At 38.2% G+C, this 25,318-nt stretch overlaps 1 protein-coding gene across 1 annotated transcript in view; it reads left to right on the top strand.

The window, feature by feature from the left end:
- STK39 (serine/threonine kinase 39) overlaps positions 1 to 16,809 on the top strand; it is a gene marked incomplete at its 3' end in the record, with an annotated part of 86,270 nt that extends 69,461 nt beyond the window's left edge. The window contains exons 16-17 of the mRNA XM_079539193.1: positions 12,286 to 12,350; positions 16,735 to 16,809. Of these exons, the coding sequence (XP_079395319.1) occupies positions 12,286 to 12,350; positions 16,735 to 16,809 (140 nt within the window). The remainder of the gene's footprint in view (positions 1 to 12,285; positions 12,351 to 16,734) is intronic.
- Between the last annotated feature and the right edge of the window lie 8,509 nt (positions 16,810 to 25,318).

Genomic DNA, 25,318 nt, shown 5'->3' with positions numbered 1-25,318 from the left:
CTCACTTTTCAACAGAACCATGCAGAAATTCAGCCTCTGTAATATGAATCACAGAAACACCAGGGTTCGAAAAGACCTACAAGATCATCCAGTCCAACCATCCACCTATCACCAATAGTTGTCTCTAAACCATGTCCCTCAACACAAAATCCAAACACTCCTTGAACACTTCCAGGGTTGGTGACTCCAACACCTCCCTGGGCAGCCCATTCCAGTGCCTGACCACTCTGCCAGAGAAGTAGTATTTCCTAATGTCCTGCCTAAATCTCCCCTGGCACAGCTTGAAGCCATTCCCTCTAGTTCTATCACCAGTTAAACAAGAAATGAAAGCAGATTTCTAAGTTAGCTTTGTGAAAGTTGTTCCTGTAGTTGCTTAAAAAAAAAAAAAAAGTTGAGACATAGAAACTGCAATTAAAGAAAAAAAGTGAGAACACCCATGTTTGTTTTGAACTTAACAGTTTATTGGCATAACATCTGATTTTTCTGAATGTGTACTTGAACCAGAGTTAGCAAAAGCTGCTGTGAAAAGTATGGCCATATATGAGCTGAATCTGTTAGTAGGGACCAGTTGACATGCAGGTTTTACAGAACTCACTGCTTGAGTGAACACACTTCATGAACATGAACGCACTTCACCTTCTGAGTCCTGCTGGATTCACTTCACTTATTAACACAGTCATCCTCGGAAGATTTCCATTCCGATAAGCAGTAAGTTCAACTACCTGTTCTGTGGACATGTAAAAATCCCATCTTGCATGCTCAGTTCTCGCTACAATTGACTGGTTTCTGTTCTCATTGACAGAAGCATTGTTACACAGGAGGTCCCTAGATCAAGGGAGTCGGTACAAAAAAATTAGTTTAAAGAAGACTGGATTTTGAATTGGTCAGGGGGGAAGTGAGTCTCGGTGGCTATATGTAGACATCTACTTGATAAGGTATTTTTATACAGCTCTGAAACAGCTGTTAAATCGTATGAAAGATCTAATATTTTCAGAATGTTTTCAGATAAAATGTCTATGCATGTGCTAGTAAACCTTCACATAGTTATGCTTTGTTTAGATTTTTTTATTCCATAAAAGAAAGTCTAATCATATAAATACTCAGTTCTGTTGGAAATCACATAGTTGCAGTCCTTCTTCACTGCTGTGTATGTAATTTCATCAAAGCTGTAGATCATCTGGATGCAATCCTGAAATTTCAGAATCTAAAGGGAGCTGTCTATAGATATTTAGAAGGAAAAAATGCTTCTTCCCAAACAAAATTTAAATAAAAGTTCCTGTGGATTTGCAGTCAAGAAACATACAGTTGTTCTTCATTATATTAATGTAACTTTAATTTTAGGAGTTTTTGTCAACAAGTATCTGTGAATACTTCAAGAATTGTAGAAGACGTACCTTCACATTTAAATACATCAAACGTTACCTACTGGCAAATTGATGTCTGCCTTTTGTTTTTGGATCCAGACCCAGTTACCGGCACTTGGTAACTAGAGAAGCAGCTTTCAGTAAGGCAAAGGAAAAGCTCCCTATTTGAAAAGTCTAGTATGTTTAGAAGAAGCAGTTGAGAAAGGAATAGATCATATTTTTAAATGAGATCATATTTTGATTGTAGCAAGTATTTTTGCCAACATCTTATATATTTGCAATTACAGTAAATGCTATCTTGGAGTGCTTTTTTTTTTTTTTGGTTGGTTGGTTTTGCGTGTGAATTTTTATTTGATGTGGTTAATGTGGTAAGTAGACAGGACTAATACCAGCATCTAGGATGAAAAGGTCGTGGCTCTAGATAGCTAAGCTGACCACAAATGCAAAGAATGCGTATCAGGCCAAATCCAGAATGAATGGTTTCAAGATATTTTAAACAGTAAATAATATTAATGAAGAGTATTGAAGGACATGAAATTGAAACATCTGATTGTATTATAGTGTCCTATGTGCTGATGCTGAACTTCCATACTTCACTGAGAAACTGAAAAAGCGGAAGTGCAATTTATTACTATACTGTCTATAACAGGATCTTAACCCACAGTGACACTGATAATCAAATTCATAGAAACTACCCCAGAGTTGCTCAGTGTATCCTTCCTCTTATCGTGCTTTTGCTTATATCTGGTTTTGTTTGCAGTCATGTTGGATTAATCCTCTTTGAAACTGAATGAAGTGATGCCTTTTGTTCAACTAATTCCAACATATTTTCTGATTACGGTAAAATAAGACTGTGCTGCATACATTGAAAATGTACTGCGTAAATATATAGCTTTGCCAAGGGCAGTAGTATTGCTAAGGGTACACAAACTGGTTTAGCACTACAACTTGAGGCAGCATAGGTTTGCCATTTAATATCAATCACAGTTTGAGATCAGAACATTTGATTTTTATGATCTTTGGGGAAATTTACAAGAAACTTTTTTTCTTGTGTCAATTGTTCAAAATGAAATTCTGATTTTTTTTTTTTAGTTGTGTATCACATCTTATGTATTCTAAAGCTTGATGTACTTATAAACTTACTAATGAGAAAATGCCCTAACAGACTGTAAAAATTCATTTCAAGAATAGACTAAATAATTTGTTCACTTTTCAATTTATTACCCTGAAAAGAAACATGCATACAACAGAAATTGTGCTGCATTTTAAGGCATTATGTAGAAACTCTTGTGCCTTTAGTGTGTGCACATAGCTGTGTTTCTCTTTAGCAAGAGATGCACATGCATTAGCAATAGGAGAATCTCTCTAAAATCCCCAGAGCTTACCTAGGACTTAAATATTTCAACACATCTGGCTCATTTAGAGCTAATGCATTGAAGAGTGACTCATAATGACTAGACTGTTGGGAGTTCTGGAGGTTTGAGATACACCCTTAGGTAATCAAGCTTTGCATCTAATTGCTCCTTAAAAGTTGTTTTAGCTATATATATTCTGTGTAAAAGGTGCATTTGAAAAACTATACTGTGTGAACAAGGCTGGCTTCGTGCACATTCCCACCTCACTGAATTTTCTGTGTAATGGAAACTCAGGCATTCAGGATGGTGGAAAAGAACACTGTGTTGGGTAAATAGCAGCAGCTGCTGTAATGGCTTTAGTGGCTGAGCTGTGACATGACATAAATGCATAAGAAGTTGTCAGTGTAACCAAATTAATCTGTACACACATCATTGGAAATGTGTTCATCTAAAAGGTACAATCAAATAATTTTTCACTACTTTCAGGGGGGAAAAAAAAAAAAAGGTGGAGTTGGTGGTTGCTTTCAGAGAAGGCTGCTTTTTTTCAGCACCCAGTCGAGCAGTTCCCAGTTTGTGAGGAACAAATTCATCTGTTTATCATTGGGACTAGTTTGGGTTCTGCCTAATACAGCAGGTGATAAACCTAAAGCTTTCCCTATTCTCTCATAGGTCTGAGTTGTGGTTTTAAGGTCTTTCATTTCTGTTTCTTTTTTCTTATTAAAAAAAAAAAAGCTGTGAATTTGAATCAGAACTTGCTAAGACAGCAGTGTAAGTAATGTTCCCCTTTTCATCAGTAATTTAGTTATTGTTGTTTGTTTCCTTGGCATTCACTTCTCCTGCAAGTAGTTAGTATGTCAAAATAAGGATTTAAAGATGTACTTAAAACTAGAGGTAGTCCATCTCAAAACCTAACTCCTGAAATCAAGGTTTTTCTACATGTATTTTTTTTGTTGTTTCAAGTTTCAGACAAGGTAGTGAAGTAGCCTGACTGCCATTTCATCATCTTAATAGTTTTGTCAGAACAAAATCTATAATTCATTTTCTATAATTCATAGCAGTACTCAGAAAAGGAGAGATGTGAACATCTGATGAGGAGAGGAGATTATCAAGTGATAATATGCATGGCAGAATGTGACCTGCTTTATTTCTGTATAGACCTACATTTCAACTCTAATCTGGCACAATAAAGATACTTGTTGAGCTGGCTTTGATATTTTGACAGCTGTTTGAGAGGCAGTGAAACCTTTGTCTAAAAGCTAGCACTTGCTTTCTGTGTTCAGTCACTGGTAATGACTCATTCGTTTGTACAGAAAATTTATGAGCTTGATATACTGTACTATCTCGGGCTTGTTAAACTAGGAGTGTTGGGCTGCAGATCTAAACTTTTGTTTCAGATGTTAAATTGAGACTGTGCTGTGGCTTAGAAAACTCAGGTTTATCAAAACACTTTCCTTCAAAATGAAGGGGAAGTTACGATCGTATATTCATACCTCAGCCCTCTGAATTCTTCTAGGTATTGTCTACCTCCATTAAATGCATGTGGAATCTAACTCTGGAATACGTAAGAATTTAAATATTCAGATATGTTCTACATATCTTTTTATGACACTATTTTAAATGTGCAATAGTTAGACTCAGACTTCTTCACACACTATGGGAGAACAAAAATATCCTGAAAACTCAGTCTTCCATTTTTTTTTTTTATAAGCTTCTGGGAAATGGTACCATTTGCCTGCTACAGTTCTATTTTAATTTAATAAAAAGTATCATATTTTCAGATTTTTTTTTCTTGGCAGGGGATCTAAAAGTGTTGAATGTAATACTTTGCCTTGGGATCAGAAGTGGATACTAAATAATTGAGAATTTGGGTGTTTGATGATCATGTGTTAATAGAATTGAAATAGGTCTGTTTCTAGCATTAAAATTATTTCTTCTTCAATACACTTCTAGTGTATGCTTCCAGTGCTTCTGCTTCATAAAATACATTCTTTCAATTGGGTGGGAATTTTTCAGTCAAGTTATCTAGAAAAACATCTCGTATATTTTGTCACTCAGTTTTCCAGTTTTTGTCTGTGACCTCTGGGTATTAATTCTCCATGTTAGCGGATAGTAAGGTGAAGGGCTTTGGGAGCTATTCTTATTCCACAAGCTCATTATTGTTATGGTTTGAGGGAGGATACTTAAGGGCTTTATTTGTTCTTAAAAGTCAGGAGTATATGCCCCTGATGCATCTTCCATGCCTTTGCCTCTTCTGCTCTTGAGTAACATGGCATAGCTGGTTATTGGCCAAAACTTTGGTCTCAATTCTCTTCTAGCCCTTGGAAGAGGATACACTGGTGTCAAACTACTAGTTAAATGTCCTTAAAGGTCTTTTGAAAGATGTTGAATAAGCTTAACTTTTTTGCCTGGTACTTCACACACACAAGAAAACTTGCATTCCTGGTTTCTACCATCCCTGCTGTACTGGGACTCAAGGCTCAAGTGGTTTTAATAATCGCTTTAAGTCGTGGGAATTGCTGACCACCGTGTAATTGCAGTCCTGTTCATAAAGATACTAAAGGAGATCTCTTCAGTTTTCCACAGTTCAAGTAGGAGCTTTGTTTGGTCCTCTGTTATTCTGTTGATGAATGCTGTTCTCCTGCAACTGTGTTTTCTGACTGCAAAGCTGCAAATCAAAATCTTGGATATTAAAGTATCAAATTTGAAATGGAATAAATCATTTCCTCTGTCTTTATATCTCCCGATTCAGCAAAGAGAATTCAGACAAATTTGTGAGCCTTAATCTTCCTTTGATAAATTCCTAATGACAGCCTCTTCATAAATAATACATTTCTAAATGTTTTTAATGTTTCTCCCTTATCAGCATCCAATAGCATCCTCAGAAAATAAAAGCCAAGCTTGCTGTTGATTTCTCTATTTTCTTTCATTTTTTTCTTATGAGAACCATGTCTCGCTCCTTGCAGTCCTCCAGCAATAACTTGTGAAGTTAGCTGTCACAGATCTCAAAATGCTTTAATATTTCCCTTGCTACTGTTCTCAAGCAACATAAACAAAAGGGATTTTGACTAGCCTCCTGAATGGATGAATTAATAGAAGCATTCCCACTTATAAGACCTTTCTGACCCTTTGGAAAGATTTTTAATCTTTCTTGCAGTTTGTGAGCTACTGAAAAACACTAGATAGTAATAACCAAGAGATCTGGAGGAATCATTACCAAAAAGCTATAAAGGTTGACTGCTACAATTGTTTGCATAATATACTATAATCCAATGCTTGCTAGGTTTCAAAGCTTGGTTTTTATTTGGTTCTGATCTTGCAAATGCATGAAAATCACTGTGTAGTGTGAAATACAAATGAGTATTTAGATTGCAATGGATGTCTTGCAATAAGTGAAACTGCCTCATGAGTATGCATCATAAATTCAGCTCTTTGGAGAAAAGCTCTAATTTGTCACTCAGACTTCCTGCTTCTCGAGACCTGCACAGGAAGATACAACATTAATCCTCAAATCGGTAGACTCCCAAGGCAGTTATTGAGTAGAACTCATGTATCAGATGGGAATTGCAAAATAAACCCCTGCATCTGGGGGAGAGGTAATATTTGGAACAATCGGGGAGAGCCAATAAATCTGTGGTGCTTTGAGTTTGGCCTTTCTAACAGCAGTACATTTGGATGAAGTAGGGAGCAGCTGAAGGTGGCTGCTTCTTGCTATTTCTTACAGACTGCATTTTAGACTACATATAGACGATTTTCTTTTATTAAACACATTTTTTCTCAGTTTTTTTTTTTTTTTTAGCGTCAGTAATTTTGTACCTGAATGTTTGCTTTTCCTTGTATCTGAATATATGTGTAATAGCTCTCCAAACTGTCAAACTAGTGTCAGAAGTTCTCCATCCATTTTTCATCAAGTGGAAGAGTATGCAAATCATTATTGTTTTGAGAGCATCACAGAAATATTGTCTCAGATACTGGATGCTGCTTGTGTCTGTGTTTATGCCAGATGGCCCTGGCTCATTTGGCTGCACTGGCATTGTACAGGAAATGGTTGTACTCTATTCATATAGCTTTATTTACTGTCTCATTAATTTTAACTTTTTCAGAAATTTTCCCTATTCTGAAGCCATTAGATTTCATGCTGTGTTAAGAATTCTAAATGACTAGGCAGGCTCCTGTCACATTAGAGAAACAGCTATTTGAGACTGCCCCATGTATGCTCAGTCTGTTATGGATAATTTTTTGTGATCTTGAAGATTTTTTTCTGTTACGTTGGCTTCTATTGATCACTTATTTAAAAATTATCACTTATGTCAGCTGAAAATATACAGTAGAGACTGTCTTGTAGTATATGCTAAATAAATGTACGTGCTAGAGGACACTGACTATGAGGGGTTTTTATTTATTATATCTGCAATTAGCTGTCTGTGTTGTGTGTATTTATATGCTGGTTTTGACCTTTTTATCCTACTGTATGCTCCACAAGTGCAGACACTTACTCTGATAGAGTGACTCAACCATTTGTCTCTGAACAAAGCCTGCAAGAGAACCTGGAATGATTTGTGGTGCAGGGGTTGATTGTATGTCCTTCAGAAGCCTTCCGAAGCAAGCTGAACAGCACCTCATTTATTGCTGTAAACAACAAAAGTCTATTCTGCTAACTGCTTCTAACATTTGAAGAGGGTATTTGCTCCAAGACGTGATTTGAAATGTGCTCTATTTACTTGCAGGTTTTGCTGGCAAAGGTTCTTCCATCACTGCTTGATTCTGTTGTGCAGTTATCTTGTCCGTGTTTCTTCTGACTTGTATAGTAGCATGGCCAAAACGTCTTGAGAATACACTCTGCAAAATAAAATGTTGGATCTAGCATATTCAGGCCCCATGGAAGCAGCGAATTCCCAACAAGTTTTTCAAATTATCAGTTAATGCTGATTGCAGACTACAGTGATCTGCTATGAATTTCAGAAGTACACTATCCAAGGCATGACTTCAGAGTACTTCAATGAAAATTGCTTTGTCAATTTAAACTGCAGTTAAACTTATCTTAGAGATGAGGCGTAAAGTAGAATCCAGAGATGTGTTTTAAAATGTCCCTGCTTTTCAAACAGCTTAAGCATCAGTGGAGAGAATGATTCCTCCCTCCTCAGTGCCACAGTCCTCCATAAAAACTCCTAAGGTAAACCTGTTCTCATCTGATGAAAGAGAGCATTACTGTATTAAATTTATTAAACTTAGTGACTTTGTTCACTAAGTTGAAAAACAAAGAAAATTGTTGAGGGCATGGAGAAAGAGAGGTAGAGAGAGAGTGAGAGAGATGGTTACTTTTCTCTTTTTTCCCTTAGGATTTCAATAGCATTTGCAGATGTGACTGGATTCATCTGCGTTTAGTAACTTTAGGCTCATTTTTTTCATATCTAAGGAATATGAGAACTTTTTATGTAACCTCACTGGGAGGGTTAGTGAGTCAACGTAGTAAATCAATTTCCTCAATGAAAAGAGACCAAATTCAGTAGCTGTGGCCGCTTAAGAGCAGTACTGCTTAAGAGAGAGTTTTCTTTCTTTCTTGATGCAGCCAGTAATTTTGAACAGGGCTGAACAGTAGCAGCAGCTTGTATGTAGGAACATTGTTTATTGTTGTGAGCGTATCTGATAGGAATTTCCAGGTATCTGCCAAGACACGGCATGCTTCATCATCCAAATTGCATAGGTTTAATAACAGTCCTAAACTTCTGGAAATAAATATGTAATAATAGTATTAAATGCAATAAATAATTTCATTTAAAGTTGGCTGAGTATTCCACTCTGGAGTGTGTTAACTTTCATTTTTGTAACCTTGAGAATGTCACCTTTGTAGTGAAGATGGCATCTCAAACTTTCTGGGCAAGTAATTGGAAGCTGGAAGCTGCAAGCTGGTTGTCAGGAAGGATTTTCAGCTGCTTGGATGGCTCCTGCTGCCTGTGCTTCAGGCTCTATTTCTAGAAGAAAATAACTAAAGATGCCACGGCCACCTGCAGTTTTGGCATTACTGCTATTTCTTTGTAGCTATTTACATCAGGCACTGAAAGATTCCAGCTATTAGTTGAGTCAACATCTTTAAGCTGTTAAGCATTGGGCATGCCTCTACTTACTGAAGTACCTAAAACAGTTGGCTTACACTAAGGTGCAAAGAATCATCATTATCTCTTAAAAAAAAACAAAAAAAACAAAAAAAACACCTTATTTTTAGTTTCCTGAAATGCAGACTTATGTATCCAAATTTAGACTGTTGGGTGGCCTTGTTCTTGCTAAGGACAAGACACCTAGCACTGCCCAGAAGAAGGCAGGGAGTTAGGAAAAAGAACAAGCTATCAACAAGACTATGTGGTTTTGCTAGGTAATCATGCATGTTTCATTCATGGTTGATACTGACTTGGATTTTCAGATATTGCAGGAGACAGGGTTGGTTTTTTTTTTTTTTTTTTTTTTTTTCCATTCGTTGTGGCTTGATAGAATGGTACTGATTACAATATTCTGGCAAATTTATTTTTCTTGCTATTCTAGAAAAGCCAGAAAATACATAACAATACCAAAAGTCACTAGTGAAACACTTGTTTTACTTGAACAATGCTGAATTTATATAATTGAAATTGAAAAGATATCTCTTTGGGAGAGTGCAGGTGTTCCCGTTTTTATGTGAATTTTTATTCTAATATTATGGACTCAGTGCAGGTCTTTATCTTTTTCAAGTGTGGCCTGAAAACATCTGGCATCACTCTTAAAATTCTCCTGTTTGATTAAACACATCCCATTCTAATTGTGGCCTATCAGAGAAACAAAAATAAAGGGTATTTCATATTCTTCCATGTGATGCTTTTCCAGCTTTTTATATGTAAAAGGTTTTGGCTTGCGTTCGTATTGAAAGTTGAGACAAACACAGAAAACTGTAGACTTTAAATGAGCACTGTTCTTTGGAAAGCAGTTTTTCTTCAAGAACGTCACCCACATAAATATCACTTCTTTTTGCTATGGATTTTAATAAAGATAAGTAAATAGAATTAACTATTTTCTATACATTTACATTAAGTATTTACATTTATTGTTTATAGTTTATCTTATGCAATTTTTGCTTTGAAGATTTGAATTTCTTCTTGATGAAGAATCAGCAGGAAGGCATTAAGCTTTTTAAGATTTTGATGCTACCTGTGAAGACCTCAGTGCATATGTCCCCTGTGCAATAGTTTATTAAAACACTTGCTGATAAACTGGGCAATACGTGCGAATGTAGGAACAGTAACTTTGCCTAAAGGCAGGTGGCAGTTCTTGCATTCAGGTGCAGCAGCCAGGCAGCATGCTGACTTGCCATAGTTGTCCTGCAGCTGGGTAATATTAAGAGAACAGCTGCTCCTCTTTAAGGCAAGCGCCCATTTGAAGCTCATCATTTTGTAATAGGTGAAGCTAGAAATCTTTGGACCTGAGAGATCCAAGACCTTACCACAGTCTGTAGCTCTGTATCTCTATTTTGGTGAAGCCAGCTAACAAAAGCTGGCTTTTCTTTCTTTATTTTAAAGAAATGTTTTGTGAGGCCTTGGGTAAGATAGAACTGCTCTTGAATGTGTGATCTTATTTAATAGATTTTGAAGACATACAAGCTTTAAGATATTGTATCGTATTTTCAGGAACTATCAGCACAATTTTTTGTGAGATTCTTGTGTAGATTCTTAAATATTAATTGTAGTAAAAAGCATTATCTGTATTTGCATGTGTTTCGCTAGGTAGGAGGTACTGCAATAAAAAATGACTTGCTGATTGTGTAAGTGAATTGTGTGATTAAAATAAAAACCACTTATAATGAGTAGAATAAAGAAGATTATGAATAACGAAGCTTTAAAATTGGCAAGACTTTCTATTGTAACGACTATTGTTGAGTTCATTTAACTGTGAAAGTTAATTATTTGTTCTTTCCAAGAAGTGTTCCGTACAGAATGTACTTTGTGCTTATTTCTTAAGGTTTGTTTTTAGTTTCAAACATCTTTTCATCTTCAGTTGAATTTGTACACGTCTACAAACAGTACTCTGGGCCATCTCAATGATAAAGAGAAAATGAGACCCCCAAAATTTTGGTTTGCATTTGTTGGTGACAGAGCTTATGTTGGCATATTTGTTCACCTTTGTAAATTCCCTAGCCAAATACTATATTTCCCTACGTGAGGCCAAATTCCATTCTGCTATGTGCAGTGAATTATACACTACCAGGCACTAAAGTGAAAACTGTCTCTGTGGCATTAAAACCAGTGCAGGAGGTAGGAACCTGAATTTGATGCATGCTATATATCTTGGTGTGGCAGTAGTGCTTTCAACTCGCAAGTAGCTTTGCCACAGTCTTATTTTCCACCTTACAAAATCTGTGGCAAATATTATTTACAGAGAACATCTATCTTATGATACTTACCTATTCAGTGTACTAAGAAATCTTCTACTTAAGTTGTTTATTTCTTGTCTCAGTAGCTCTGCAAAGCATGGAGCCTTTTTCTTATGTTGATGTCTGGTTAATGATGTCTTGTCCTTATTAGTGACTTTTTAACAGAGGCACTCCAGTCAGATCCTCAGCTCAGGATCTAGCATGAAGATGGGGAACAAGTTTAGCAAACCAACAGGCAACCAAATTTTTTGATGAAGATATATGTTAATAACATTGCATATAAAAAATAAAAATCACAACCATAAGAATTAACATTGCAATTTAAAATGGGTGTTAGGTGCTTTCATACAAAAAGAGTTTACTTTTCTCCCTCCTTTTCTGTTCTCTTGATCTCTATATCTAATTAGTGTTTACTGCTGTTGTATTGCCAATCTTGATCAAGCTCACTGAGAGAGCAGTTTAAAAATCAGCTTTTTTTTTTTAATCACCCTTATTTTTGCTGTTTTTTTTTTTTTTGTTTTTTTTTTGTTTGTTTGTTTGTTTGTTTTTTTTTTTCCTGCTGGTTCACTGCCCTCTAACAGATTGCTATGGTTCTGAATGAGTACTATTACTGGCCTGGATAACAGTCAGAAGCGTAAGCATACAGCCAGGTGAAGTAGCTTCAGAAACAGGAATGTTCTCTCATTAAACAAGCAGAAGATAGAGGAGAAAGTGAACCTAGCCTTATCCTAGAATCCTGCGCTGATGGAGGCCGAGGCTGTTGGCAGAACTGCAGTGTAAGTCTCGACAGCTGTGGTTCTGCTTATCCTTTGCTACTTGCTTGCAACTTTCCTTGCACTTGAATTTGTCAGGTTGTTAAGCAATCTTGAGCAGTAGACTAGGCAGAAAATTAGTAGTTGAGTTTTAGCTATCACTAGGTTCTCAGTCTGACTTTTTTCTCTGACTCAATTCACACAGGCATAAAATAACAGCAAAAGAGAGGAAACAGGTTTATGGCAGTCTGACTGCTGACATCCACACTACAACTGGGAGTAATTAAATGATTCAAGTGCTAATGTGCAGGCATGTATGTATGTATGTGTAGTTAAGATGACAATCCAGCATGAATACAAGGTCTGATGCTATGTTGAATGCAATTTTCTGTAAATCATTTTCTTCATACTTTATTTTACAGTTGCTGCTAACTTACAGAAGATTGTAGATGATCCAAAGGCCTTGAAAACATTAACTTTTAAGTTGGTAAGTGAGAGTTGGTAATGAGTCACACAGTACATGCAGCTTCAGAAACAGAAATGTTCTCATATTAAAGAGTAGCCTGTTGATTCTTTCTCAAATAGCTTTGAATGCTGTGCCAACCATTTGGCAAAAACTGAAAAACTTTTTCTGACCTTCTCTATATCAGTTAGAAAACGTCGTAAGAAACTACTCCTAAAGATTTGAGCTTGTAACGTTTGAACAAAGCTTCCTGCCTGGAACAGTAACTCTTCTGAATACGTGATGGTGAAAGCAACTGTATTTATACGCCCTTTCTCCTTCTCTTTTCTCTCTCCTAGTATATTTTTAACCAGTTGGATTCCATCATCCAATGCAGTTGTCAAAGTTTCATTAAATTCATGTATAATTAATAAACTTCTGACTTTGATAAGGTGGAGGAGGAACTGCAACAGTTGGGGAGTCTTAGAGAACAATTGCATACAAACTTAGATATGAGGGAGTATGTCAACTTCTTCTGCAAGGAAAACTTCTAGCTGCAGAGAGTTGCTTATGCACAGAGTAATGCCACTGAGCAGCTGTGCTGCACAGCTGGAAGAGCAAGCAGGAGAAACGCTTGTTCGTCATTCATAGAATATCCTGAGTTAGAAGGGACGGCCGCAGGGATCATCAAGTCCATCTCCTGGCTCCTCACAGGACCACTCAAAAATCAAACCATATTTCTGAGAGGTTTGTCTGAACACTTCTTGAGCTGCGGCAGGTGCAGTGCTGTGACCGCTGTCCTGAGGAGCCTGTTCCAAAGTCTATTTTGTGCAGTAATTTCCTTACTGAATGTGGGTAGTCCTCAACGAAAGAACTTAACCTGTGCAAGGGAAATGGTTTTAAATAGTCCAAAAAGTTGAGAGGAAGAAAGAAACTAATTATTGTAACATTAGTGCAGTTTGTGTTTTCTCTCATTTTCACTGTTTTGTTGAATAAGTGTGTTCATAGATGAGATGATTGAAATTACTGTGTGTGAGAGAGAGAACCTAAAACCAGTTTTGACAGGACGTTAGGGATATGTGCAGTCATGTAGCTCCATAACTTTGCAGGGGGAGGAACTCGCATCAGTTCTGAGGACACATTGTTCCAACTCCACTTCTATCAACACCTGCCAGCATTTCAGTTAAATTCAGATCAGTCTTTCTACTGCTCTCTTGTCCTTAGTTCTTCCCATCAACTTTCTTTTAACCGAGAATCCACAATTAAAAATTTATCTATATAGCACGTCAAACCACAGGTATGTGCCCGTGACTGTTTAGAGGTGCAAATTTTGCCTTGGAACGTGGATCACAATTTTGGTTGATTTTGATGCTGTCCTGATGGATGAATTAATAGCTTAACATTCCAAAAACTTAATTCAGAATAGATGTGCTGTGTTTGTGTCTATGTCTTCCAAAATAAAATTGAAAAATATGGATACCTAAAGCTGTTGAAAGATTAGCCCTGTAAATACCAAACTCTTGCCAATTAGCTTTCAGCACCCCTTGCTGAGAGTGACTCAGGCACATGTGAAAGACTAGACTGAGTGTCTATTAGGTAAGTAGGTCTCCAGAATCATAGCTTTGTTTATAAAAGCAGCTGCTTCTTATGGGCTGTAGAAAGCCATTTTTAGAGTAAGTGACCTAGCTGATGATAATGTGTTAATTCAGGATTGTTCTTCCCATGTCATTTTTTAAAATATAGATTTGAGTAGTTTTAACAATTAAATAATTTAGCTTCATTATTCCTCTACAGTCCAGTAAAGTCAGCAGAACCTGTTTGCTTTTAGGAGGGGATCGTGATGTGGGACATGTAATTCAAATGGCCCTTACAATCTAAATACAGCTTAAAAGCTGGTCTTTTTTTTTTTCCCAGATGATCTGTTCTTGCAGTCTAAACATCTGACTATGACTTTATTATTCAGCTGATGACATCTCGGGAAGACTATTTAGAAACATAGATATACCAGAGTCTATATAGAAGTCTGGGTTGTTTCTAATTCATGCTCTTTAATTAGGGGCTTTAAACTGCAACATTTAATATTCCATAGTATCCAGTTAATGTTTGTGTATGTTGAAAACAAAAAAAAACACCCAACCATCTAATTTAGATTGGGAAATTTCTGTGTTTCAGCTGGATTTATTACTTAAATGCTGGGGAGCAGTCAGTGTCACATATTTCAGATTCCAGTGAGAGAATACTCCTAGGCTTTACCAAGATCAGAATTAATAGTCAGTTGTAATTCAGTGTCTCTTTCCCTTCTTAAGGTAAGTTCTACTGGCTAGGTAACAGTTCCCAAGGTTAACTTTTAATCAAAGTCTCTTCCTGACATTTTTAACTTCCTGGGAATTGAACATAACCACAAGTAGTATCTTAATTTATTCTTACCCTTGATTTATTTAATTCAAGTTCAATTTCTACCTGCTCCTGTGTAGTGGAGCTGCCTAAGAAGACTGTCATTTGTTTTTGTTACCTCTTAGCAGGATTTGAGAGCACTTGTATACAATTTGATTAAAACACATTTTCTTGTAAATATTTCATGGGAATTCGAAGTCTAAATCTGGCTAATCCTATATCCATTCAGAGAATTCAATTGAAAAGTGTTCTTTAGTTTAGGATTAGTTACTATTTGTGGACAAGAAATCTGATTAGTATCTCACTGCTTGCAGATTGCTTTTTCTGGTGTAGTATTTTTGTACACGCAACAAAGCATTTCAATCTTCTGGGAAACAAGAAGAACCTGTGTCTTAACCGTATTTGTCTATAATGAACTTCTTTATTATTTTGGCAATAATTTAAGGGAGATGTCTGAGTCTGTTGTTAAGGTTTGATCTCCTTGTGTGTATTTAAATGCATCTTTGATCTTAAAATGATGCAGTTGTACAGAACATATTGAATCTCCTTTATTGTCTTGGTTAACACAGAATCAAGTTTTTTCTGCATGATTCAGCTATCTGCACTTAGGGAAGGAGGCTGCTTTAATACACAAGTAATCTTGACAATATGCAATGTAACAACATTATTATGTAGCATAATTAGCACTTTATGTAAGGATTTTTACAGCTAGCAAGAGTGTAGAATGATGAAAATAATACTAGCTCCTTATATCATGATAGTTTACATACAAAATTCAAACTCCATTTAGTAAATTTTAGTAAATTCCCAATTAATAAAACATTGAGGTATCTTAATTATAACCAGTGGTGATGACTTAAGACTTCAACTTGCTACTTCACCAGGATAAAGCATCTTAAATACACTGTGAAGAGAGTGTAATAAAAGGTAATTTAAAGGAGTAGCTTGATGTAATGTTTCCAAAATTACTAAATAAAGTTATTTTTGGTTGTGAGAATTCAGTGGATAATGTCACTGGGTGAACACTGTGTGCGTTGTCTGAGAATGTTTGTCCTGATATTGGATACGCACAGACCAAATTCTATGAAAAGGTTCAGCTGCAAAAAATTGAGGGTATAAGAGGGTCAAGAGCGTTTGTATGGAGTGAACCAATTGTTCTTGGGGGAGATCTGCCAAAAAGTCCAAAGGCAGTTTTGCATAATCTGCCATTACATACTTGATATTACTTCAAATTATTTACCACATAGGTAAAGAACGAATTAAAAAATGTACTTTCTGAGCTACGTAGTCTGATTTTGTATTTAAAAATGAAAGTATTAAAATGTTTTGCCTACATAGTGTGTGTTATCTTAAAGCAGACTTAAGGCAAGATATTCTTATATTCTTACTGTTCTTATATTTGCTAAACGTAAGTAGATTTGTGCCAGATTGTGCTGCAACAGACATTAGTGAAGATTCTGAATTGTTCAGTCTGAAGAAATAGATGATACAGTCACAAAGATGTTCTTCTGCAACCATTAGGTTTTATTCTTCATAAACTCCTCCAGCTTCGTGCCGAAAATTTCAGTGGGTTGGTATTTCAAGCAGACTGGATTGCTGGGGTCATAAGGGTTTTTCAGATATTTGGTGTCTGCAGCACACTAGCAAAAGGTAGATTCTGTACATGTAGGTTATTTGCTCTCCACAAGTGAAAACAGCATGCTCCAATGAAAAGCATATTTGGCTCTGGAAAGTTTAAGTTAAAGAATTTTGGTCTTTAATTGACCTTTTGGAATAGCTGCGGAAGGTGTTTTGTTTGTTCATTTCCCAGCCTTTTCATCTTTTTTTTTTTTTTTTTTTTTTTTTTTTAAATATAGATTTAGCTAAAATGAAGGATGCATTGACTGATGCTGACAGAAAATACAATAAGCAGTCTGAGAGATTTCCTTCAAGTAATCTATTTGCTCACTAGGTAGTAACGGGAAATTGTGAAGCCAGGACTGTCAAACGCTCCTTTTTAATGTGATACACTAAATATTTCTGTTTGTACTTGCAGGCCTCTGGCTGCGATGGCACTGAGATTCCTGATGAAGTGAAACTGATTGGGTTTGCTCAGTTAAGTGTCAGCTGATGTCTGTCCCTTGACCCCAAGTCGAGTTGTGAGATTGCGAAGAAGCCAGCTTAGATGCAAAGGAAAATTAACGCACCAAACACTGAGTTCTGCTTCATTCTCTAGCAATTCACAAAGTCAGAACGAGCAAAGCCCACAGCTACACCGCTGCTGCTAACATTCAAAATGCTACTAAATGTCTCTTAGCAGTTGATTTGGATTTCCCCTAAGTGAAAAGCCTGTGGAAATGCACTCAGGTGGCTATATTTATTGGTTACAAAAGGAATTTTATATCTTCTTTCCTAAAGTTTTGAGTGATACTATTTTCCTGTACTTGTGGATGATAATACTGCCTCTCTTATGTTATATTTAGAAGTTAACATAAATACAAAAATTGAGAATTACTAGCTGAACTTGAATTCTAGTTTTAAAACTGACTGTGAATTTTATTTTTCATATTTATGCATTACACATCCTAGTAATAAGAAAACTATTGGACTTGATTACATGCTATTTGCAGTTAATCTCTCTTTATTTAAAAATGTTTCAGGTATATCTTTGACTATTCTAGGGGTTTTTTTTAATTTTTTTTCTTCAAGTCAAGTAGGCATTAGTAAGCTTTGATTGTGTCTAAAAACCAGTCCACAAACTGATTTTGAAGGGTGTGGGAGGTGCCTTGAAGACATTAATGTTTTAAGTATGTGCCTGAGGCTGCTAAAATTTAGAATAATCTCAATTTTCTAGAAGTACCATGTATATGGTACTATACATACAATCTGAGCGAGGAGGGGTTATACGGTAGCAAAGGTGTTAAGACAATTTTGATTGTGCTTTTTTGAGGAGTCTATAAGCTAGAACTACTTTAAACTATTGTTGTTAAAGTAGACTGCTTATTGTGTCCATCTCTGATTTGACTAATCCTGAACGATAGAGAATGGTTTCATACAGGTGATGAAAACTTGAACAGAATTGAAGCTTTACTTGAAATTCTGGAAAATACCAATATGGAGTGAAAATAATAGGGCTTTCTGCAATGATTCAGTAAAACTCTGTGAGAAAACATTTCTGATCCAAGTAGTCTTATGCTTAACCTGTGGTCTAGATGTTATGGAGCTAGTGAATCTTAGGAAGATTATCCAATCTGGAGACAAGTTCCTTGGACATTACAATTTAAACTACTTCCTAGCTAATCCTAGATAAATGGCAGCTCTTTAATGTACTGAAAACAGCAAATATATATTATTAAGAGAAGTTATTTATAATGCCTTGTCATAATTGTTGAGGTGTTCTAGAGCCACTTGCGTACTCATTGTAATTCCATTCCATCCTCTTGTTTACATGATTACTCCAAGATGACTGCAAAGGATAAAATAAAAGCATATTGCACAAACACAGTTGAATTTGCTTGCTCTGTGGACATTTCTGCTGTTGTGTGATGTTATAAATGTTGGTTGCTTTTGTTTAGCTGACGAGTGGCACCTGTGCAAGGGATTTAGCTCCCTGTGTGGGGGAGCAGAAAGGGAAGAAACACTGTCTGCTCACAGCACTTTGCTGAAGCCATTTTTAAGACTTTCAACTCCTGAAGTGCTTATATTACAGTAAATTATTCTGGGACAAGATTTTTATCCTTGAGGGATGTCAGTGTCAGGGAATAGAGGGAGGGAGCAGAATGGGGCCCAGGGCAGGGCTGGAGCTGTGACCTGCTGCTTCTGGCCCAGCTATGGGCTGATGGCTGCAGCTGGGCCTTGCTGGGCAGTTAAGGCCCCCCCAGGTGGCTGGTGCCCTCAGGACCAGCTGTGTGCCCAGGAGCAGGTTTTAGCAGTGCGGCGGCTGCTGGGGCTGCATGTGGAAGAGTCCTCTGAGTTAAGCCTGGCCTGCAATGGCTGAAGAGAACCAACAAATGGTAAGCGAGCCTTTCATGAACAAAAATTGTGTCTTTCCCTAGCTGTGAGATGCTACTGTGGCGTTATGGATGATCTGCTCGGCATCTCTTCCACATCAGCCCTGTCACAGGCCTGGTACTGTGCTGAGGTGGCTGAGGGCTGGGCTGCCTAACTGGGACTGGGGAAGGCTGCAGTGTAGTACAGTTAATTACTCACTATCAGCCTTTGTATCAAAGTGGGAGCAAATCAAAAGGCACTGCCCCTCAGTGGAACAGTTTGTTACCTGCAGCACTGGGGCTGGGTGGCTGCTACCAGAAGGAGTCATGTTTGGGCCTTTGCTGTGTGATTATTTTTTTGTTACGTATATTAACGTATGCTCCTCTAAATGTTGCACCAGCATCGACTAGTCCATCTGCAAAGTATGTAGCTGCCTTTGTCAGGCGTGCAAATGAACATTCGGGGTAGCTTTTCACAGGTCTATAAATGAAGCCAGAATACATTAGCTGAGGAGAATGGCGTGCTGCTCACCAGCCGCCCCTCATGAGGGAAAAGGTGCTGCAGTGTGAGCAGCAACCGTCAGAAGTGCTGGTAGGCCGCGCTGGTTGCGACTGCAGAAGGTATATAAATGAGAAGGAATGTAAATACTTTAGTCAAAGCAGTCAGCAGTACTGTACCCAGATAAAGCTTCAGTTGTTGCTCACCTGTGGCCTGAAGCAGAAACATGAAAATGCTTCCCTGAGCTTCCTTGGCTTAGTGAGACAGCAAATTCATGCAGCAGTGCTCTTTGTCACAGCTGTGTTACTGCAGCTTTTTAATGTGTTTTTTTTGTTGCTGCTAAGGTATTGTTAATAGAATGTAAGCAAAACGGCCTGAGAGAAATGGCATTTTAAGCTTTAAAGCCTTGAAAAATGAAGTTCATTTCTGCCCTCGACTACACGGAGATGAAAGAGAGGTAAAAATACATTGCAGATTGTAATAGAAAGTATGGTAAAAGTGGATGGTGTAGTATGGTGCACGCCAAATCTAATAGGAATTAGTTTTGTGAATACCCTGTCCACATGGTCTGAGTAACAAGGCGAAAGAAAACCGGCAGCTATTTACTTCTTTGTGTATACATGAGGAAGATGGATGTGATTCTCATTTGTGGCATGGCACGAGTTGTGCATGTGGTGCTACAGCATTGCTGGACAGCCTTGGGCTGGCTGCTGCCTGAGGCACCTGCCTGCACTCAGAGGAGGAGGTCTCTAATTAATGAGGTGAAGCTGGAACAGGTGAGCTGCTGCTTAATGCTCTCTGAGACCATGAAAACAGGACTTAATTAAATGGCTCTAAGTTTCTGTGGGACTGATTACACGGGCTGCTTGCTGCTGGGTCCTGGCAGGCTTTGTGGGCTGATGTCTGTCTGTGGAGCGAGGCATGCTTTGCCCTCTGTTCTAGCAGAGTAGTAGCACTGAGATGAAAGTCAACAGATGCAGGGAAGTACAACTCTGTTTTATTTTCAAAGTGTTAAAGAGGACACACATAAACGTGCAACTTGGCATGAAAACAGGTCTGGGGAATGACAGGTTTGTGCCTGCATAAAGGTGTGGGAGAAGAGGGACATTTCCAGCCTTTTCTCTGCTGGAATTCCAGCGTGGGCTGTGGGCTAGGAAAGCTACTCCTGCTACAGCAACATTCACTTCTAGGCAAAGAAAGCAGGAGTGCATCTTTCCTTCCTCTGGTAAGCGCTGACCTCAGATTATCCCATCAGCACATACAGGGAGCTGTATGCAAGCTGTGATACAGCTAGCAAGTTTTGATCATTGTTTTGGCTTTCTAGAAATATTGAACACTTTGTTACTGTTATTTCCTCTATACACCTCTCTGCCCCAGAGCATACTTCTACTTTATGACTGACCTATCAGGTGCAAAGGGTGGCAGGTAAATAAGCCAGGAAACACATCTGAATTTTTCTCTTCTGCATTCTCTTCTGACGTAAAGTTGAGTGTGCTTCAGCCGGCTTGGACTAACTGAAAATAGCCTATCTGGGGGCTTTCAAAGCAGCCTTGTAAAATTTGATCGTGGGTCATTCCTTCAGAATATTTCTAACCACACACTTTTCCTGCGAGAGCAAATGCCGTGTGCAGCCTGTAAATGATGTACCTCCCCCTCTGCTTTTCTTAATCAGAGATATGTTTTCCTTTTCACCACCCACCTCTGCATAATGATGTTGGATGGTGAGATTGGCCCGTGCCTGAAATCAATTAGCTGTGATGATGAAACTGATACAGACCTAAAACAGTGCTAATTGAGTGCACTGAAAATGCTGATTTTATTTAGCAGGGAGCAGAAAATGCTTCCCTCACACAGTGTTTTTCAGAGCAGCAGAAAATGAGACCTTGCTGATAACCAATAACAGTTGATGTCTTTTTTCTCAAATCAATTGCAATATAATTTTATTGAGTGAATTGCTATGGTGTTTTTTCTACTGCATGAAGCAGGCAGACTTTCTGCTGTCTAGTGACGTACTCATGCATGTGCATGCACTAAGAATGTTAATTGCTTTGAAATAAGAAGTTGGAAAGGCAACAGGAGCTCACATCTTCACATTCCCTATGCAACTGGATTAGCTCAAGCTATAAAAACCTCCAACCAAGTCTGTTGTGCTTGTTTTATTACACAGTAGTCCAAATGATTAAATATCTAGGCTTATTAGTTGAGCATTGAGACATTTTAGATATTCATTTTCTCACTATGAGTAAACCCAGTCTTACAGCGCGTGTGAGGATGTGGTTTAATTGCTGCTTTCTGATTGCTAGGTTGCTGTTTGTCAAGCTGCTTTGCATAGTCACTGAACTCTGGGATGTTGAACCAAACTGTTTGTGAAGCTGTTTGCTTCCAGTAGTGTTCAGAATATAGGCAGTCGCAGATCAATGAGCAATTACAGAGACATAGAGTGCATGGCAAGAAGGAGAAATATTTAATTTCACTGGGTAAGCCAAGAGGGAGGCAATCTCGTCCTTCTCAGGACATGGATATTTTGCCATCTAATCTTCAAATGTGAAAGCTAGGCTTGTTTACTGTCTCAGAGGAGTATACAAAATCACTTATGCAAGTGGATCTGTTTATGCAGAAGAGCAGCTGTAAGAAATAGAATTGGAATAGGTAGACAATACATTTATCTCATTTTTATTTTGTATTTTCCCCCATAAAACAAATTTTATGAATTAAAAAAAATATATGCTGTTTGTCAAATAAAAAACTTGTTTTTCCTTTTGAAAAGAACCTAAAGGATTCTTTAGTTCTCCCTCATCCATGAAACAATGAGATTAATTAAGGAAAAAGGTGCTACTAATACCGCTGTGGAGTGGTGGGGTTCCTAAGATTTTCTTTGAACACAAAGCTTTTCTAAATTGGTTATGTGCACTGCAGATCCTATAGATCTGGCTTTGTTTCCTTGGAAGGTAATTGAGGCACGGCATCTCAGCATAAAGGAATTTGGGGCTGTTTTGTGACATAATGGTCTTTTCACATAAAGGTAGTGCTTGTGGCTCTCACCATGACTATTATAAATGATGAACCAGAATGACCAGCGTGTGTCTGGTAGCTTTGAAGAAGCGGGCTCTGTGCTTCATATAAAAACACACAAAGGGCAAAAAAAATAATAATATTTCTCAGTTTTGAAGCTTTTCAGTGTTCTGGAAAATAGACTGCAGTTCTAAATTGAAATGCGTGTTTAAGGGAGAGGCCTGTGTTGGTATTTCTGAGACCTGGGAACTGACTTTCTAAGCAGTTCTATATGGGGAAAAAAAAAATACAATGCCGAAGCTGATGTCCTGTCATGTTAGAGCCTGTACCCGCATGGCTTCGTCTAAAGGCCAAGGCAACTTTGTTGTTCAATTGTTTTGTTTTGTTCTGGCAAATGAATATCATTTGATAATGCCCAGTTTTGTGCTTTGATACTGATCAGTCGAGAACAAAATCCAACTGGAGAATGGCGCCTGGAATGGAATGCCTGGAGACACAACATGACAGTGGCAGAGAGCTGGGCCAAAAGGCTTCCAGCAGTGCCCAGCCCCTGGCTGCCACCTCCTTGCTGTGGTACCATGGGGCTGTGAGCCCCCATCTGCATGCACATAGATGCCTTCTGCATCTCCTGTTGCAGTAGAGGTCAGGAAAAGGGTGTAGGGTGTAGGCCAGCAGATGTAATTCCTTCACGTGGAAAGAATTGCACCCACTGGCATTCATCAGTACTTGCTGAACTGTTGTCCAAACAGTGGATTTGAGCGCAGTGAGGCAGTGGGTGGTGCATTTCAGCATTGGCACAATGGGACACCTATGCTGTTGCAGATATTCATAAATGAAACATGCAAGCTCGTGTTCATTGCTAGCGAAAATACAGAGCTAGCGGTGGTGGCTCTTTAAGTAATGCTTTGTAGCTGGGAATTTTCTCTATCAAATAGTGTTATTGTGCTCTTTGCAGCTGTTGCATTTTCCGTGGAAATAAATTGGAGGCACTACTTTCAGAGTGACCTATGTTAGAAGAGGGCGGAGCAAACCACCTTAAATTAGAACAGATAATCCAGAGGGAAAGGCCATTACTGAAATCTTGGCCCCGTGAATTAATAAGATTTTACAATAGCTTCTGTGGGACTAAAATTTCACTCCCTATCTCTGTTGATTATGAGCTGCTCAGTTTACACCTGGGGCTATAAAATGAAAAAGAATCCAATCGTGATTAGAGAGTAGGTGTGATTTGAATGGAAGGTGATTACTAAAATCTCCCTGAAGTCTTCCACCCTGCTTGTGCTGCGAGCTTTTCCTATTTATAATAGCACAGCACAGCCATCCAAGCAGAAAATGACACCAGAGAGAAAGAGTTTGCTGATTGTTCCTGATTAGGCTCAGTGCTAACCTTGTAAATCTGTCTGTCAGGTCGGGCACAGGCCAGTCATCCGTAAACCCAGTGCTTCACAAAAGATTGAAAGGCTGAGGAAACTTTTGCACTTATGTGGTACTTGATAGCATTCTTTTTTTTACTTTTTTTTTTTTTTTCCTTTATTTTTTGGAAATCCGTCTGGAGGGAAGAAAAAAAATCTGCAGTCTTGGATGGAAAACTTGGCATTCTGTACATAACCACAACTTACAACTACATTGTGATCACACACCTGTGTACCTGTATAACGGGGTTCCCTTGTTGGATTTATGAGGTTGAGAACTCTTTGAGTCTGACACAACAGACACAAGACTGTGTATTGGAGGGGTCTGGCACTGTTCGTGCAGATATGCTTCATGCTTTCCTTGTTTGTTTGTTATTACATCTAGCTGTCAATGTAGTCAAGCAGGGTCTTTTTTTATAGGCAGTGATATTTTTTTTTTAACCAAGGAACTGTGGGTGAGGTCTTGTAGTGTGTCCACATGTGTTTATTCCATCCCAAAGTCTGCTGGGGCTTTTAAATTTGTATGCGCCACATAAATTGTTGTAGGCAACATGAGAGCTTATGTTAAAAGCTGACATTGCTGGAGTTGACTGAATGTTCCTCCTTTTCTATGGCGGAAACCTAAAAATGCCTTTGCAGGAGTACTCAGTGACCTTGTGGCAGACCACATCAGTGCCAGTGTAAAATATAGACAGCTGCTGGATGCAAAAAATTGCTGCAAACTGAATTAAAAATTCGGTCTTGGTCCAAGAAAGTAAACTAATTTATTTTCTAATTTACAAGCAAAATGCAGTTGGTTAGATGTACAGTTTCAGAGTTACAAGTTAATGATGACATTTTACTTGCTGTAAAATTGTCACTGAGAAAATGTTTGGTACTGTTCTGGGTTAATGAGGGCTATACTTCCAAGTAGTATAGCAGAACAAGCTGATAATAGATGTTCAGATTATTTGAAGCATAAAATGTTATTTAGCCTAACATGAAATCATGCCTGTTTAATAATTCCAAAGTTCCATTTTGTTGCATATGCCAGGTGTCCCAGGGTTACAAATACACCTTGTGTATTTATTATGCTAATTACTGCCAAGGCAACATACAGAAAAGTGATTTATACCTTAAAACTTTGAAACTTCATATGTTCCCATGAGATTTTTTGTAGATTTTTTTTTTCCTACACTCAGCTGTCATCACCATTTATGTTCTCTTCGAAGCAGACTTGTATTAACCACATATTAAGTTAACTTATATTCATAGAATCATAGATCAGGACCTTGCACCCCACCCAGTCCCCCCCCCGCTGCAGGCTGGTTGCTCCCCACCCGCTCAGGCTGCCCAGGGCCCCATCCAACCTGGCCTTGAGCACCTCCAGGGATGGGGCACCCACAGCTCCTCTGGGCAGCTGTGCCAGGGCCTCACTGCCTTCTGAGGAAAGAATTTTCTTCTAATATCTAATCTAAATGTTTCCTTTTAGTTTAAAGCCATTCCCCCTTGTCCTGTCATACTGTGTAAAAAGTCAGGCTCCCTCCCAATTATAAGCTCCCTTCAAGTACTGGAGTTGCAGTGAGGTCTCCCCGGAGCTTTCTCTTCTGACTGAACAAGCCCAGCTGCATCAGCCTGTCTTTGCAGGAGAGGTGCTCCAGCCCTCTGTGCATCCTCATGGCCCTTCTGGCACCCTCCTTCCCTTTGCCCTCCTTTTCCTTGGACAATCTGCTAATTGGGAAATCTTTG

This window comes from Tetrao urogallus (genome assembly GCF_951394365.1).
Source record: "Tetrao urogallus genome assembly, chromosome: 8".
Classification (NCBI taxonomy): Eukaryota; Metazoa; Chordata; class Aves; order Galliformes; family Phasianidae; genus Tetrao; species Tetrao urogallus.
This window is presented reverse-complemented; position numbering and strand designations above follow the sequence as displayed.